Source organism: Pristis pectinata, chromosome 17, assembly GCF_009764475.1.
Source record: "Pristis pectinata isolate sPriPec2 chromosome 17, sPriPec2.1.pri, whole genome shotgun sequence".
Lineage (NCBI taxonomy): Eukaryota > Metazoa > Chordata > Chondrichthyes > Rhinopristiformes > Pristidae > Pristis > Pristis pectinata.
The window spans coordinates 40,393,467-40,412,921 of record NC_067421.1 but is presented as its reverse complement, the minus strand read 5'-3'; the positions used below and the strand labels follow the sequence as shown (position 1 = coordinate 40,412,921).

The 19,455-nt window shown below is 37.7% G+C and overlaps 1 protein-coding gene across 14 annotated transcripts in view; it reads left to right on the top strand.

The window, feature by feature from the left end:
* Window positions 1-19,455, top strand: part of fbrsl1 (fibrosin-like 1) — a 763,594-nt gene that overhangs the window by 538,618 nt on the left and 205,521 nt on the right. For all 14 annotated transcript variants that reach the window (XM_052031844.1, XM_052031846.1, XM_052031834.1 and 11 more), the window contains one exon: window positions 9,902-9,931. In XM_052031844.1, the coding sequence (XP_051887804.1) occupies window positions 9,902-9,931 (30 nt within the window). The remainder of the gene's footprint in view (window positions 1-9,901; window positions 9,932-19,455) is intronic.

Here is a 19,455-nt window from a genome sequence, read left to right as displayed (position 1 = left end):
TTTATTGTGACTTAACTAAAATATTTCATTATTGTAATAATGTGCTTCGACACTAGCAACTTTTCTACGGTGATGTAAATTAAAATTTTATAAGTATCCCATTTAGTTAAGTGAAAGATTTACTTTCTTTTCATCCAACCTCAACTTTTCGTGTGATTTTACCACTTTTTACTTTTCTTGCTTTGTGGTTAAAATAAAATGTTGTAAACTCCAGTAATTTTGGTGAAGGTTTTTCTTTTTGCAGGTTACCAAAGTAAGATACTGTCTTGGCTGATACGTGCATGGTGTTTATCTAATGGACTTTGCTATGGAAAACTGTTCAGAACTTTATCATATTAAATTAAACTCTTGGGTCTGTGCGATATTCATAAGATACCCATTACTGTCCCAAGTAGATGTCACATCCAAGAACTGAACAAATATGCATCAGTTATGACACTGTCCACTTTACAGATAAAGCACAGAAAAATAGACAGTAACGTCCCATTAAAATTAATTGGCTTTATTACAAATGATCCCCTGTATAAGTCCATATTTCTGATGCACATAGATTTGCTGTAGAAAATCCAGTGTTGCAGAAATCTTTCACCTCTACTTTGCATTTCTCCTCTACTATTAGAATGAGTTGTTCGTAAATAATCCTATTCTCTTGTGTCTTGGCTAGGTGACCATTCTTGTCAATGTTGGCAGGTTAGATGACCCTAATTTTACCCAATATTAGAAGTGATAGAAATGGCCACATCAACTGGACTGGATGAGGTACTGGAGGAGCTGACAGCACTCAGAGAACTATACCATAGGATGAGCAGAAAAAATTAGTTGGGGTAGAGAATGCAATCTTTGGTTTGTATCGCTGAAAAGAATAGAGAATAATTGGTAACGATTCTGTAATATGGCAATATAGTTATGACGTTCATTTTTGGGATTTAGGTGTCTTATTGCCTGTCTCTAGTTGGCCTTGAGAAGGTGGTGATGAGCCACTGCCTTTAACTGCTGCATTTCTTCTGGAGGAGGTATTCCTACAGTGCTGTTGAGTAGGAAGCACAAGGATTTAGATTCAGTGACGATATTTCCAAGTCAGCATGTTGTGTGAATTAGAGAGGAAACTGCAGGTGGTGGTGTTCCCATGCATCTACTGCTCTTTTCCTTGGTGGTAGAGGTGCAGGCTTGTGAAATACTGTTGGAATAATCTAGATGAATAACTACAGTGCATTTTGTCGATTGCACACAATCCAACCATAGCGCATTGCTACTGGGGGGAATGAATGTTTAAGGTGATTGAGTGGGTCCCAGTCAAGTGGCTACTTTGTCCTGGATTATGTTGAGCTTCTTTAGAGCTGTTGGCACTGCCCTCATCCAGGCAAGTGGAGAATGCCTTGTAGATGGTGGAAAGGCCTTGGGATGTCAGGAGGTAAGTTACACATTGCCGCTCTTGTAGCCACAGTACATATATGGATGGCCCAGTTCTTTGATCAATGTTGACCCCCAGAATATTGTTGGTAGAGGACTCAGTGATGGTAATGCTATTGAATAACAAGGCTGGTGGTTAGAGGTGGCCATTACCTGGCACTTTATGGCATGAATGTTACTTGCCACTTATCAGCTTGTGTCTGAATTTGCCCTGGTTTTGCTGCATGTAGACATGGACTGCTTCAGTTGCTGAGAAGTTGCAGAGTGGAATTGAATGTTGTGCATTCATAAGCGAATATCCCAGCTTCTGACCTTATGACAGAAGGAAGGCCATCAATGAAGTGGCTGAGGATATTTGAACACTGCCCTGAGGAACTCCTGCAATGATATCCAAGGGCTGAGATGATTGATTTCCAATAGCCATAACCACCTTCCTTCATGTAAGCTTCCTTTATGTGAGTTATGTTTTCCCTCTGAGGCCTTTGACTTAGTTTTACCAAGGCTCCTCGATGCTGCTGTCAGTCAAGTGCTGCTTTGGATTTTTCTTGCTTTTTATGAACGGGACAAATCTGGGCAATTTTCCACATTGTTGGGTAGATGCCAATGTTGTAACCTGTAATGGAACTGCTTGCCTAGATGTGCAGCTAGCTCTGTTGCAAAGATCTTCAGTAACATAGCTGGAATGTTGTCTGACTACATAACATTAGCTGTTTCCCGTGCTCTCAAATGTTTCTTGATATTATGTGGAGTGTATTGAATTGTCAGGAGACTGGCTTCTGGAATGATGGGCATCTTGGGAGGAAGCTGAATCATCTATTCAGTACTTCAGCTAAGTATGGCTACAATGCTCCACCTTTAGCACTCACATGCTATGACCTGAATGGGGATATTATAGCTCCTTTTTCCTGTTACCTATTAAATTGTTCTCCACTATTCATATATTATGAAATTGTAGTGCTTTGATCTGACCCATTGGTTGTCTTAGCTCATAGATATTGTAACTATTTGTTAGTTCTCCCTTATTGCTTCAATATGATTATTCAGCTGCTTTATTTAACTGATATTACAGATTTGTGTATTTCTGCAGATAGAATTCATTAAACTCCATAAGGTGGCATTTTTTCACGTGCATAGCATTGATGGGTATTGCAGACTTTTCATGTTGCATTGGTCTATATATCACCTTATGTATTACATTTTTAACAGTGCATTATTTGCACATCTTGGTGAGATGCTTCCTCCATTTTTATTTGTAATGCTAACATTGACCTGACACGTTATGTAGTGAGAATTGATTAAATAAACTCAGCTTATGTATTCAGATATGATTACTTCCAACAGGCTAATTATTGGTGGTGTACTTAATTTGTACTGATAAGAGTTTTTAATGAAGCAGTTGTCAGATAATGAAGCAGTCCTCAACCAAATGCAGCAAGACCTGGACAATTTCCAGGCATAGGCTGATAGGTGGCAAGTAACATTTGCGCCTCACAAGTGTGACGCAATGACAATATCTAACAAGGGAAAATCCAACTATCGCCACCTGATGTTCTATGGCATTACCATCACTGAATCCCCCACTATCAGTATCCTGGGGGTTACCATTGACCAGAAACTGACCTGGAGTAGCCATATACATAATGGGTCTACAATAGCAGGTCAGAGGCTAGGAATCCTGTGGCAAGTAACTCACTTTCTAACTCACCAAAACCTGTCCACAATCTAGAAGGTCAATTTAGGAATGTTGTGGAATATTCCACTTGTCTGGATGAGTCCAGCTTCAACAACTCTCGAAGCTTGACACCATACAGGACATAGCAGCCCCCTTGACAGGCACCCATCCACAACCATTCACTCACTCCACCCCCGACGCACAGTAGCAGTGGCTTGTACCATCTACAGTTTGCACTGCAGCAACTCACCAATACACCTTTGACAGCACCTCCCAAACTCATGACTTCTACCAGCTAGAAGGATAAGGGCAGCAGAAGCATGGGGAACACCACCACCTGGAAGTTGCTCCCCAAGCCACACACCATCCTGAATTGGAAATATATCACCGTTCCTGCACTGTCACGGCTAACTCCCTGGAACTCTCTCCCTAACAACATTGTGGGTATACCTACACCTCAAGGACAACAGCAGTTCAAGAAGGCAGATTACCTTCACCTTCTCATGGGCATCTAGGGATGGGAAATTAAATGCTGGTTCAGCCTGCGAAGCCCACATCCTTGAATTTAAATATAAAAATAATGAAGTAAAATGGAAAAAAAAAGTCAGGGTTATCTCTTTGTTCATCCTCATTCCACCTTCCAGAATAGCTATTCTCTAATGTTGAATGCTATGTATGATTCCCTGGTAATCAACGGCTCTAAATTACTTCAGGCAAGTGACTATTCATTTTGAGCTAGGCAATAAGTGCCATGAATTATTTAGCCACATGAGTCATTCCAGCTAATCCTGTTGTTGCTAAACTTCACACTTGTGCTGGAGTTCCTGGACAGTAATCATAAGTGTATGAAGTTTTCTTCTTTCTATTTTACAAGTACTATGTTCAAGGAGCTATGAACTCAACATTTCTGATCAGTGCTGCCCTTTTTGATGCTTGTAAGGCCAAACACAAAAAAAACATGACATTTGTTTGTTCTCCTTGACTTTTAGGGTCATTGTTCCTTTGACTTGGAGTACTTATTTCAATTTGTTTTTGCAATATCTTTTCATTCATTTTTTGAGGTTGTTTTCACTGGCAAGGCCACTCTTTATTGCTTATCCCCAATTGCCCTTGAGAAGTTGCTGTAATGTGCTGTTATCTTTCCCACGATACTCTTGGGTAAGGTGTTTCAGGATATAGACCAAGCAATGATAACAGAATGGCTTGATCCTGTTGGAGATGATCATTGTCTGAGGCTTGTTGACAGTATATTCTTTGGCACTTAATCAGCCCATGTTTAGGCCTTGCTGTATTCTGGCATAGAATTGCTGCATTACTGAGGAGTTTGAAGTTGAAAGGATCATTGCCATTATTGGAGAGCTTCTCCACTTTTGACTTCTGATGGAGAGAAAGTTGCTGACAAACTATCTGAAGATGGTTTGGCCAAAGATACGGACCTGAGGAACTCCTGTAGTGGTATTTTGAGACTGGGGTGATTTACTTGAACAATCACAACCAGTTTAATTGAGTGAGCAAGGTATGACTCCATCCAGTAGAGTGTTTTTCCTTAAAGCCCATCATGTCACTCCAACTTGCATGCAGTATTTTTGTCAAGAGCAGAAACTCTCGCTTCTCCTCTTAAAATTCAGCTCTTTCGTCTGTGTTTGGATTTCGACTATGAACTGATCTTGGCAGCAACCAAATTGAGCATTAACAAGCCAGTTATTGGTGAGTAATTGCTATCGATAGCGCTATTGATGACAGCTTCCATTACTTTGCTGATTGAGAATTGATTGATGAGGACATAATTAACTCGTTTGGATTTATCCTGCTTTTTATGGACAGGGCATAATGGGGCAATTTTCCATATTGTTGAATGGATACCTGTGAATACTGTAACAGTTTTGCTAGAGGCACAGGTATTTTGTTCTGGAGCACAAGTCTTCAGTACTATATCCAGGAGATTCTTTGGTCCCATACCCTTCAATGCATTCAGTCCACACAGACTTATCTTAATACCACATGGGAGGGAATCAGATTGGCTGAAGATTGGCATCTGTTACAAATTCTTCTGCTTTGTCGTTGACACTCTATTGCTGCCCTGCATTTTCATTGAGCATGGAAATGTTCTTGAAGCCACCTCCTCCCACCATTTAATTGTCCACCACCAGTCATTACTAAATGTGGCAGGACTGCAGAGCTTTCTCATTTGTTGGTTGACTATTGAATGGTTCCCTAGCACAATAAGATGGACTCTTGACCTCACAATCTATCTTGTTATGATCTTGCACCTTATTGTCTACCTGCACTGTACTTTCTCTGCAGCTGTTACACTTTATTCCGCATTCTGCATTGTTTTACCTTGTACTACCTCAATGCACTGTGTAATCTGTATGAACAATGTGCAAGACAAGTTTTTCACTGTACCTCGGTGCAAGTGACAATAATAAACCAGTTCCATAAGGTTAAATAATCAATCCTGATCACAGTAATTATATTGTTAAGACTCCACCAGCATTTAAATTATTACTTTATTGCACATAATCACATTCGTAGTCTAAATGAGAGAGCGAGAGATCTACTTTGAATTTTAGATTTGTCCACATAGCTAATTTCAACTAACCACTCTGTGTAATTAATCCAATCTGCTTACTATTGTATCTCAGAAAGTATTTGTGTTTTTGCAGCAAGTTGCTTTCATGTTTTAAGAATGCATATCAATGTGTTCTGTACATCAGTGGAGACAAAGAGACATATATATGTTTTTTTAAAATATTTTTAAAATTAATTTCTAACCCTCGAGATTAGCTAATTTTTATCAGTACAAGAGTTCTATCTAGAGTATTCATTCATAATACTTGTTCAGCCATTTTAAATTCATTTGGTAGAAATTCATTGTTCTCCCTCCAGAGAGGAGCATGAGCCGATGAGTTCACTTTTGCTATGGCTCAACATTTATGTTCTCGCCTCGGAGTTAGGAAGTTGTGGATTCATATCTCATGGTATATCTTGGTTGACCCTTCAAAGCAGTACTGAGGCAAGTGTCCATCGGCACAGTTGGAATAAAGATCCCAAGGTATTATTTGAAGAAGATAAAGAGCTAACATTTATTTTGTAAAGAAAATCACTAAAATAAATAATCATTTATCACATTCTTTATGGGAATTGGTTTTGTGGAAATTTTCTACCTTATTTCATACATAAAAACAATAACCACACTTGAAAGACAATTAATTGGCTGTAAAGTACTTTGAAATGTTCAAAAGTTGTGCTACTCTGTCGGATGCAATATTTATTTTCTTCTAAATCTGTTTTTGCAGCAGTGCTGAGCATTGAAATGTTGTTGCTCTGAATGCAGAAGAGCAAATGTAGTGTCAAATAACAGAAAAGATTATAGAGGGCCAGATCATTCAAACGGACATCCGCTTGCCACTCACCTCATAGTTGTGGCCACGTGATGGTCAGGAAACGTCAGCCATCTTACTGTACTCCCAACCAAGTGGCTGACTCTGTGGGATGTCACGTAACCAGCTCTCTTATGTGCTAATCACACAACTTCTGTTATTTCACAGATGGTTGAATAAACGTCTTTGATCTTTCTCAACCATGCTCCTTTTTGGATTGGTGTATGGTCCAATAATATTCCCCAACTCTAATTAAAGTACAAATGGATACATCGTTCTGAATGTTTGGACTGGAGAATCTGAAGCATTATATCAATCCTATATGGGATAGCACCCAGCAGGATACCAGTGTAATAATATACAGCCAATAATTAAAGTTTGTGAAAATGATAAAAGCGAAGAAGTTCTTAGTTGGGAGAACCTCTTAAACATTTATTTTTGTCTGGCCATATCTTCTGCAGTTAAGTTTAAATTGAGTTAATTCAGTCTTAGGTCCTTTGCTACGGAATTAATGCAGTACATGTCAGAATTACCCACCTTCTTCACTGAATCATATACTGATTATAAATCACATTTATTATAATAATTTATGCTTTCTTCCCAGTGTGCTGGATTTCCAGAATTTTCACTTCAAGGCAGGGGCTAAAATGTTATTGACTGATGGGGCAGTTTGATATTTTAAAGTGCTCTAGAGCTCTACACCAAGTACACATTTCAGGTGTAATGCATTTGGGAACAGAAGTTTATTTATCTTGCTGATTCAGAAAATCTGATAATAAAACAGCTACTTTGGTTGTATTCAAACATCATTGGTATTGGTTTATTATTGTCACTTGTACCGAGGTACATCTGATGGAACTATTTTTTTATCAAAATAAACTTTATTCATAACAAAAGACAAACTATATACAATTACAAAACAGTGCAAACCTTTACATTCTTGTACAGATCATTCATTAGTGTTACCTTTTTATATATATATTAAAAAAAACAGCACCAATGCCACACGTGTGGCTCCCTGGAAGCTACCCGGTCCCATATTTACAATATTTAGGGGCTTTCTCGCCTGTCCCCGCCCCTCCCTCTCCAGTGGCAGAAGAACCCTAAACTGTAGTCCTTCCCCACCGAGCCTTTGCGTTGGCTGCACCCAGCTTCAGTGCATCCCTCAGCACGTACTCCTGCAGCGAGGGGCATGGATAGGGTAAATAGTCAGAGTCTTTTTCCCAGGGTGGAAATGTCAAATACTAGATGGCATAGCTTTAAGGTGAGAGAGGAAAAGTTTAAAGGAGATTTACAAGGCAAATTTTTTTACACCAAGAGTGGTAAGTGCCTAGAACTCGCTATTGGGGAAGTGATGGAAGCAGATGCGATAGCAATGTTTAAGAGGCATTTAGATAGATATGTGAACAGGCAGCGAATTGAGGGATATACTGTAGATCATGTGCAGGCAGATGTGCATTTTAAATTGCCATTTTGGTTGGCACAGACAGCATGAGCTGAAGGACCTTTTTGTGTGCTGTACTGTTCTATGTACCTATGAGCTTTATCTCAATGTTATACAGTTATGTAGCATTATAAACATCAAATTGGACCTAGAAGCAACCAATGTCAGAGCTTTGAATCAGCACTGGTGTGAAACATTCATAATTATTTTTTGCAGATATCTATTTAAATGAGTGCAAGTCTAACCTGGGAATAAACTCAAATGGCCTAGAAAATTTGGATATGGCTTCTATTTCATGTTGGTCATCAGTATTTCCCCTCCACCTGGGGGAAAGAATCTCTCTACCATGCAAGCAACATCCATGAGGCAATAAAAGATCATTAATACAGCTTCTGTGCAGTCCTAAGGAACATCTAGAATGACTACAGCAACTACATTCAAATTGTACGTGGCATTACAAGAGACTGTGCACAAATTATGACCCTTGCTCCGTGAACTATGGGACTCTCTGTCTGATTTGGCAACTTCTACTTGTAAAATCTACTTCAGCAATTCAAAAATGGCCAGTCTGATTAACAATTGCCACTTATTCTAGCTGGGATATACATAGCTTCCATCCCTGCAAATTTCTGTCAGTCTAATCATTCTGACATTAGTAATATTTCTACATGCAACAAGCCATGTTGGCTTCCTTTGAAACTCACAGCAACACTGTAGATATGTCAATAATACCTACCATAATATGAATCAAATATTGTCAGTTATGCTGAGAGGTTTGGAGCATTTTGCAGCCCAGTTTGTAGGATCTGCACAACATGACTACATTTCTATTATCACTGGCCAACAGCCTCAGAGGGGTGATATAACCTTGGCTAGTAGAAGATAAAGCCAATGTTTATTGATACTGGGTTGCAGGATTAATGAGGTGCTTCTATAGAGTTGGCACACATTGCTCATTCTCACACAGCAACCTTAGATGGTATATCATAATTGGTTGAAATTTGCTGCATTATGACTTTTGAGGCTCACTTATGTGTAAATGTTGTGCAGCATTGTAATTTGCAAGTGAAATGGAGATTGGAACCAGTCGAAACCTTTGCAGTCTAACAATCTTGCATTCTTTCACATAGAATTTTGTTTTGACAATCTACTCTGGAATTTTCTTCTGACATGCCAATCCTCCTACATGTCAGGCATAATGATGTAATTAGAGTATTATTTGTGTGATGTGTTATTGGCTTAATTCTTAAAAGTGATTTCACAGGCAAATCTATGTATAGCCTTCCCAGTAACAGAACAGCTGGTATCTTGAAGAGATATTTGGTTATCCTCATATTTCTGTCATGGACATTCAGGGTTCTTTTTTTTATTTTTAAAGGTAGTTTGTTTTTTTAGGTATCCCCTCAATCTGTTAAACTTGAGAAACAGCGCAAGTGCTTTGTCAATCGAAATTGATCAAAATATAAGAATTGTTTCTTGATAATTCAATGAGTAAACACCACTCATGATGTGATATTAGGGTGCACAAATCAGCTGTTTCTCAATTTTGATCTTATTGTGCTCAATTGACACATAGGTGGGAAACACAGATTGCCTAGTGACTCTATTTAGGCTTGGAGAAAGACAAGCGTCAGGTGAGCTTGGGTAGTTCCTCCTATTGTTAACACTGAAACCTACAGGAAGGGCCACCTGTAGACATTTGAAGTGAGCTCATCTGGCCGAGCTCATCTGGCCAAGCAAGCACCATGGCTGAGTAACCTGTCACTACACTTAGAGTCGCACATGAAAGCAATGAGGGAAAACAAAGGAAGTTTGGCTTTCTTTGTTATTCTGACTATTTCAGAATCTGACGATTTTCTTTAAAAAAATCCATCCACTAAACCAATTTCTTAATTCTTTGTTGCATCAGAAATTGACAAAATGTTTAGCAATACATTGTGCAGCCTTAAATGTGCCTTTAGATTTGAAACTAATTTTTGTTTTCTCTTTCAGTGTGACAGTGAGAGTGACATTGACGACAAGGTAAGACTAATTGTTTTTTTTTTGACTACATGCCTGGTTCCAACATATAATGCCGACTTAATGATTCAGAACATAAGGAAATCTGTACATAATGTTTTCCAAAACAGTAATTTTGATTTTAGGAAACTTTCATCTTGATAATGTTGCCTGATGCCAGAATCTATATTAGCCGATGTAAATGCTCCATTGCAATGCTACAGATAGCTGAAAAGAGCAGGTCAGTCGGGTAAGCCAAAGATTTTGTATAGAACAAAGACTGGGAGTTCAGTAAGTAAACAGTATTGTTAACTGAAGTTAAGTTTGCATTGTTAGGACATATCAAGTAAATGGCAGGGATCTTAGAAGCATTGATATACAGAGTAACCTTGGGGTGCAAGCCCATAGCTCGCTGAAAGTGGTGACACAGGTAGATAGGATAATGAAGAAGGCATTTGGTATGCTTGTCTTCATAGGCCAAGGCATTAAGTATAAGGGTTCAGACATCATGTTGCAGGTGTACAAAACATTGGTTAGACAGCACTTGGAGTATTGTGTACAGTTCTGGTTACTACACTACAGGATTTGGTAGCAATAGAGAAAGTGCAGAAGAGATTACCAGGATGTTGCCTGGAATGAAACGCTGTAGTTATAAGGAGGGATTAGATAAATTGGGTTTATGCAGGCAGCTGAGGAATGATCAAATAGTGGTTTATAAAATGATGAGGGGCATAAATAGATAGATAATCAGTCTTTATCCCAGGGCATGGGAATCTAGAATGAAAGGGCTCAGGTTTAAGGTGAGAGGGGAGAAATTTAAAGGAGATCTAAGGAATGCACAGAGGCCTGGAACAAGCTGCCAGAGGAGGTGGTAGAGACAGATATGATGACAACATTTAAAAAGCATTTGAATAAGAAAGGAGTAGAGGGATACAGGGATGTGGCAAATGGGATTTGTGCAAGAAGGCATCACTTGTGGAATAGATGAGGTGGGCCAAAGGGGCCTGTTTCTGTGCTGTACAATTCTATGTTTCTCTGATTCCATGATTATATATGCCCCAAGAGAAACATGAATTCAGTCACTTCCAACAACTTGCAAGCTAGTTTAGAAAATAAGGAACCCTCTTATTTGATGTGACTATTACTTGAATAAAAATTTGTTTCTGAAATATGGTTTTAATTGAGCAAAAACAGTTGAGTAATGTGATTGTGTAACAAGTTTTGGGAAGAAGGACATTTTTGATGAAGGCTTTCTGCATTTTTGACGTAATTGTGCCTACTGAATTTTTTTAATTTCAACAATGAAATTTGCGAAGGCACTATGAAGCCTTCAGTAATTTGTTTAGCATTTTCTTCTGTGACGTAGCTACAACATGCAGGCATGAAGACCAATTCATTTTCAAGTTAAAATGCAATAGCTGTGATGTACTTTTGAAGGTGCTGTATCATCTAAATGATAACAGAGCCACTTTGAATATTAAGGTAGCAAGAAAACTTCAGGTGCAACATGACTTGTCTAAGAAATCAGTGTGCAGATGGATTTTAATTAGTATTGCAGGATTCAGCATGAAGAGGTTTGAGTGCCTTAATGGCCTTACACAGCTGCAAGTCTCAATGATTGGCGTTCTTTACTTCTGCAAGACTGTACTTTGTGCAATAATAACTACAAAAAAATTATATTTGATGGTACTGCTTAATATTTTTGGTCTTGAGGAGCTGGTATCACTATAGGAGTTATTCAGAAGAAGGCTGTGGACATACATCTCCACATTTCATTCTTTTGCACACTTATTGCTTCCAATTAACAAATGTTAAAATTACTCATTTGTTTTACCAGACTGTGAACCTTTTCTGAATAGTTGTGCTTACAAGTTTTTCTTGAAGAGAAACAAAGTGTTTAAAGAAGGGATTGGCTAGTTCAAAAAATTGAAAATACTGTTGAGTCAAACCAATTTTGGCATTGTTAAGTGTATTCCCAGAAAATGCTGCTTCAGTTTAAATTTAAATTAATTTTTTTATAGAAAGATTTTCAGTGCTTTTTTAAATTAATGCTGTGGCTGAAATTTTTAAGCAATGAGAAAAAAATCCAGTATATTATATGGGGCAGAGAGTTCAAGAAATCTCATAAGGTATTAGTAACTTAGGTGATATTGGGGGGAAAATCATTTAAACCTATTGACAGTATATTGAAATGTAGGCTGACGAAGTGGTAGCACAAGTTGAAATAATTGGGTTTGATCTAAAGCCCATTATGGAGAGGTGATTTCAGTTAAGTTTGAAATATTCCAGGATACTTGACTGTCAAAAAAGTAGACAAAATTGAATAAGATTGAAGATAATCCTGATAATAAAGGTTTGGGATAAAGGCACAGAAGAGGGGATCCCAGCTCAAAAAGATGTAGGATTATTTTAGATTAAACTAAGAAATTCAGTAGCTGACAACTCCAGTGGGAGTATCATAAAGGCCCTTAGAAAGTTAGTGTTGGGAGAAATTTAAATCATGAAACTAGAGCAGCATGTAGCTGGGGTAATACAATAACTGGGAAGTTTAATATCCTGGTTAAATCAAATCGTGTAGTAATGTGGAAAAAGAATTTATAGAATCAATTCAAGTCAGTTTTGTAGATCATTACATTCAAGAACCAGTTAAATGAGTTGCTCACTGCAAAATAATAGATCTTTGACCTGATGTAGTAACCACAGTGTCTGTGTGGTTTGTTCTAGCTGTACTTCTGATGCTGGTAAGGTCCAGCTTATTGATGGCTATTGGGGGTTGGGGTGAGGCGTGGTGGGAGAGAAGAAGGTTGATAACAGTTATGCCATTGAGTGTCAAGGGGAGGTGGTGCAGTTACTCTTGTTGCTTGACACTTGTATGGCAAGGATGATACTCCCTAATTATCATCCAAGTCTTGTTGCGTGTGGGCACAGTCTGTTAATTATCCATGGTATTATGAATGGATTTGAATACACTCTATTCAGCAAACATTCCCACTACTGATCTTATAATGGAGGGAAGTTTATTGATGAAACAGCTGACAATGGTCGGTCTAGCATACTGTCCTGAGGAATTCCTGCAACTGTTACCTGGGGTTGAAATGATTAGCTTGCAGCAGTCACAAACCTTTGACGAGGTATGACTCCAGCCAGGGGACAACCTTCCCTTGGATTCCCATCAACATTAATTTTACTTGGATTCCTTAATGCCACACGAAGGCAAATGCACCTTGTCAAGGACAGATGCTCTCACTTAACCTGGAATTTATTTTGTGTCCATTTTTGGAACAAAGCTGTAGCAGTATGGAGCCAAGTTGCCTTGACAGAACTGAAATTGAATATATGTCAGATAGCTATTGTTACTTGATTGCTTTGTCAACAAAAAATTCCATTATTTTAATAATGATTGAGAATAAACTGATGGGGCAGTAATTACTTGGATTGGATTTGTCCTGATTTTTGTAGCTGTTTCTACCTAGGCAATTTTCCACAGTATAGAGCAGAAGCCTTTTTTTTGGCTAGACTGGAAGAGACTAGAAAGAGATAGTCATAGTCGCAGCACAGAAACAGGCCCTTTGTCCCACTGTGTCTGCACCAACCATCAACCACCCATTTACGCTATCGTACATTAATCCCATTTTTTTCTTCTCCCTGCATTCTCATCAAATCTCCCCAGTTTCTACCACTCATTTACATACTAGGGGTAACTTAAAATGGCTAATTAACCTACCAACCCTTGTATCTTTGGGATGTGGGAGGAAACCGGAGCACTTGGAGGAAACACACACAGTTACGGGGAGATTGTGCAAAGTCCACATAGATAGAACCCAAGGTCAGAATTGAACCCACATCTCTGGCGTTGTGAGGCAGCGACTCTAGTAACTGTGCCACTGTGCTGCCCATTTTGGATCATAGCTAGAATATTGTCAGAGCCCATGCCCTCTGATATATCCACTGAACTCAAACATTTCCATTCAGTCCAGGAGACAGTATGAATAAACTGAAGGTTGCTATGATATGGGAACCTTAGAAGAAGCTGAGAGTGATCATCCAAGTACTTCTTGCTGAAGATGTTTGCAGATGTTTCTGTCTTGTCTTTGAAATAAGTGGTGGGTTCCATCATCATGAAGAAAGGGGATTTTTAGGGTGCCTCCTTCTACTGATAGTTTAATCGTCGACCACCCCATCCACTACTAATCAGCAAGAGGTTTCCTTGCTCGTGCAGTATTCCCCAAGTACTCTGATGGAGTCTCAGCCACTATTTTAAATACTGGACACAGAAGCAGCAGAATGATATTTGCTACTTAAGGCATTGACCTTCCCAACAAAAAAAAAACCTTTGGTTTAAAATTGACATTACATGTGAATGCCTTCAGCAACTCTTTCAACTTCTAGATAAGAAATGCTTTTTACGTATGTAGAAAAGAAATAAATTGAGGCATATAGATTTGAATGGCAGGCAACTCTTAGGATTTTCAACCTTCAACTCTCAACTGACAGGCTATATTAGCTAAGTAACTATGTGAGCCCAATGATATTTAGTTTTCTTTTGTATGGTGGGATTAATAACAATGACATTGGCAGATGTATGTCAGCATATTGTTTATCCTTGTATGATTAATATCCAGCAAATTAGATTTGCCTTTGGAATACACTGAAATTTCAGTTCAAACAATGTCGATTGGCTTTTAAAGTGTGATATTTGAGGCCAACTGTTCAATAATCTTTGCAATGTTCAACTCGTAATGTTACTTCTCATAATATAGAACGTAGATGCTAGGTGGCAATCCAGTTATGTGTTCACCTAATCTACTTCTGGACTTAGTCCTGGAAGGATTGAATTGGGTTACTTGGCAACATTAAGGATAGTATTTGTTAAAGAATACTATTTAAAGTCTTATAGACAACTGGAAGTCTTTTCACAAAAGATGAATATTAATTCTGTCCAACTAATATTACTTGCTCTCGTGTGGACTTATGTTTAAATTTAACATAATCAATAGGAGCAGGATTAGGCAATGTACCACTTGAGGCTGGTCCATCATTGAGTAAAATGATGGCTGATCCAATCATTGTCTTCAACTCCAAAGAGATCAAATATATTGCAACTACGTAGGTCTGGATCCTGTAACCTGGCCAAGAACCATCAAACTTCAAGGCAGGGTCTGTTTTAATGGTACCTGAGCAGTTTAAAACTTATGTGCATAAGCAATTAACTAACATTTTTCATCATTATTACATCTTCATTAATCAATGGCTTGTGTAGTCTTAGTGTTTACTATGGAAATAACACACTAGAGAATTGGATTTGTCACTGAAAGTGAACAGTGAGAAGATAGGAAGCAGTAAAACCATAAATTAATATTATGTTTTACTGTGATGCTTTCAGTTAAGTAATTAAAGAATATTAATACTTTATTGAATGTTTGCCAAGCACTGAAGAAAATATAAAACACTTACATACATTTAAATTCAGTGGATGTATCCCCAAATCTTTTATAGTTTCAACACCTTCAGGAGAAGAGGAAAGAAAATTGAACAGGGAGAGGGTTTTATTTTTGACAAATTGCCTCTGAATTAATAATGTCAACGGATAAAACTTCAATATTTCCTAGATATTTTTTTGAGAAGGGTCAAAATATGAGAATCAAATTATTAAGTAACTGAAAGTTGAACACTAATAATGTGATAATGTGAGAACTGTCAGAAGAAGACAGCTTTTGCAGGTTTGCCGGTCCTGTGATGACATTGCTTGAAGCTGTCAGCAAACATATTATCAGGAAAAAAGACCTAACTATTTAACCTTTATTTATCTCTTTGATTATTCATTCCTCAATAAACATCATTAAAACATTTTAATTGGTAATTACCACTTTGCTCTTTGTGGGAGCTTGCTGTGTACAAATTGGCTGCCATGTTTCTGCATTACAACAGGTACTACATATTAAAGAACTTAATTTGCCTTTTAGAATGTCCAGTGATCATGAATGATTCTGTACAAATGTAAGTTTGTACTTACTTTCCCAATTAATCCTTATTGACTCAATACAAGGCCTCCTAATGGCACAGTGGCTGATGCATAATTACCTTTTGTTTGCATTTCCAACAAGCAAATTTTATATCCTCCATATCACTCCCAATCTCATAGCATTTGCTATTTTCTGTCTCCTGATGATTTATGTATGTGTAGCAGTTTCTAGTGCTTTGTGGATAACAGCAGCATCAGTCATCATTGTTACTCCATTCTAACATGACGCATTGACAGGTGGCCAGCAGATTTAACTGTTTGACCCAGTTTGTGGATCAGCATTACTGATTTATTGATTGTCCTATCTCTAAGTGTATTCTGATGCCTGATTTCTTGATATTTCCCTCAAGTTTTCAGTAAATTGTCAGCCCTTGACCTTGATCAATTACCATTCTTTCCTGCACTCCTTCCTCCTTGATCTGGACCAAATAGTTGGATTCTTCTCATGGAATCAGAATATTCTATTTGCAAGTGCTTATCATATTGAAATCTGTTTACAACCAGTCTATCCACAAAACTCAGGGCCTAAAAAGTCAGCTTGGAAAATCCACCATGAGCTGAAGAAGGCAAAGCAAGATCTTGGTCAAATATTGGACCGTCTTCCTTTTTAATACAAGTGATGTATTACTTCAATTTAAGCTGTGACAAGTTCATAACTTGCAGCACTCCCATTCTAAGTGCTTTTATATGCCACGTTAGGCAAAAGGCTTTACTTTTCACAGAAAAACAAACTAAATTCCAGAATTAGATTTCAAAATACTTATTAAATATCAAGAAATCTAATGTAATATGTTTAATTTTAACTTATTGAGTTGCCTTAGGACTGTGTTATTGATCATAAGCTTTTAATCAGCATTTCTAATTTTTTGACTGTTCACTATTTTGAATGTATATTTGACTTTTCATTGGTTTATGGATTGAAATTTATGATAAATGTACCATCAATTCATCTCAGAAAGTTGCAAGTTTAGTTCCATTTTTATTTCCATTTCACCCCATATGATATGAACAGAGCATTAAAATTAGCCTCATAACCTCTTGATTCAAAAAGGAAAAAATGTGCTTCCACTCTTGACTGATATTTAGCTGCTCTGGTGCGAATTTAGTTGAGGTCATGCTATCATCATATTGAACTATCTCGTGCTTGACCAGGCCAATTGCCTGGAATCACTGAACCCACATTTTCCTAGGCCAGATGCAGAGGATCTATCACGCTGGCCTTCTGCGTCCTCAAATTGGGTGCAACACTCCTGACAGAGGGCAAAGCTAGGATGAAGCTGTCATGAAGACTTTAACTATCTCTGATGTTTAGAGAATTTTAAAGACTAGAACAATGGAAGTGAATACTTGAAATTATGAATTTTGTTTTAAAAGTTAATTCAATCACAAAATTCAAAACTAATTTTAAAAAAATTAACCTAAAGCAAAACAATTTTTTTTAATTACTTTCCCCTTTGCCACCTCTTTTGCATGCTTAGAATCCCCATTGAAAGTCTTGAGAACAAGGGTAGTCTCAGATGCTATACCACATCTGACATGGCTTAGAATCTGAGAGGCAATTTCCCCCACTATAGCTCCAGGGAATAGCAGAAAGTTTGGGCTCTGACGAGGAATCCAACACCAGTGCAAACTGACAGCTTTAGCACCCCAAATCTGTTTAGACTCTGTTTGTATAATTCCGGGATATCCTTTGGTTTGAATGGGTGAAAACAGGAAGTTCTGTTGAAGAGCACTGGCTGCAGTCAGCAAGATTTAGCCAATTTGTAAACCTGCTAATTACATAAAATTTAATAAATGTTCAATGGACAAGTTACAAAATTAGAAACAAACGTAGATTACACAAATTTAACATATAGATATAAATAGCTACAGAATATGAAGAGCAGTTTAAACATTTTGCCTTATTTTTCATATACGGATTTATTATTATTTGTCACCAGTCTTTGACTTATTGTCAAGAAGTTATGATGAATTCATGTGTGAAGCATAAATATTTCTGAAGTTACTCATTATATTGGATCAGAAGGTGTTGTTATCGAGTTTAAAAATTGATTAGTTTGCCATAATTACCCAGTAAAGTGGCCCATAAAAATTTTGACAACAGTCATTTTAATTGGAGGCAAAAGACCAAATTTCATTTTTGAAATGTTATAAAGTAATTAAATACCTGCTGAGTTCTGTAGTAGGTGTAGAATTTATTTTTAATGCAGTGCTCTATAATTGTGCAGCAGAAATATCTGGAAAAAAACAAAACTAATCAGTTCTTGCACTGTTTAGACTTGTGCTCTTTAAGAGAATATAGCATCTGTAAATTGAGAATGATGTATATTATGAAATGACCCAAATTGTGCAGTTCAGTGAAATTCACAGGAGTTGCCGAATCCATCAGGAATAGCTTCATATTCCTAAATGAACAGCCCAACTCTGGTACTTCCTTAGGGATATGGAGATTTAAAGCACAGTGACCTAGTTTACCAGAATCCTGCACTTACTGATTGGAGAAAGATATAAAATGCTGTCTGAAAGATCAAAAACTGCTTTTTTCTTTGCAACCAGAAAACTTAAAAGAATGTCAGATTTGACTATAGTTTTGATGTCTGTGGCAAGGAATCATCTGGCAAACAGTTGAATGGTTGTCTAAATGGTTGATAACTAACTTTGATGCAGGAGAGGTTACTGACAGATAGTAATCCTTTCTTCTCCACCCTTTCAAATTAAAAAAAACAATCACTCTGGACCATTGTTTCACAATAACATAGCTACAGATCAGTAGGCATTAAGTTGAAGGAAAAGGGGTGAAAACTATAGTCATTAGGGTGGGAGGAAGAGCAGAAAATTGTGTTGAAGTGCTTTGAGAATTCTTGAAGCATGGAAGGAAGTGGCAAGGAAAGCATGACAATAGCTAGGATAAATCTGAAAAATGTCAGCAGTCCATCCCTCTGCTACTTCCAATTACTGCCTCTTTTGCCGGACTCCAACTGTCCCTGCCCCAGTAAATGTCAAGAAGTTGGGAACTCTTATTCAAACTTCCTGATTAAAACTTCTGATCCAAAATTAGCTGTGTTCCTTTGCTTAACTCCTCAGACCAGTCAAGGAACATGAACTTTGTGTGGTTCCCAGTACTTGCATGGTGAAATATGTCTGTTGATTCTGTACCAGCTTTAAGCAATTCTCATTTTATTGGAGAGGAACTGCTGCAAGCTATTTAGGCAAATATAAAGTAATTTACATATTAACTAGTTATTCACTTAATTGTTTTTGGGTGTTGTTTTAATGTCTTTAATTTATTTTTTAAGTTTTTGATTTTTAATATTTTATAAGATTTTTCGAATAAGAAACATTCAGAACACATCTCAGTTCAGACCGTTGGCCAAGCTAGGGCCATGGATTAGTCTGATGTCAATTATTTTCTGGGGCAGGTCTTTCTTTGGCCCCATCACATACCTGGAAAGACCTCCTCTCTGCAGAAATATGTATCTAGAAAAGAAGTGCTCCATGATACAATCCACACAAGGTATCTACCAGC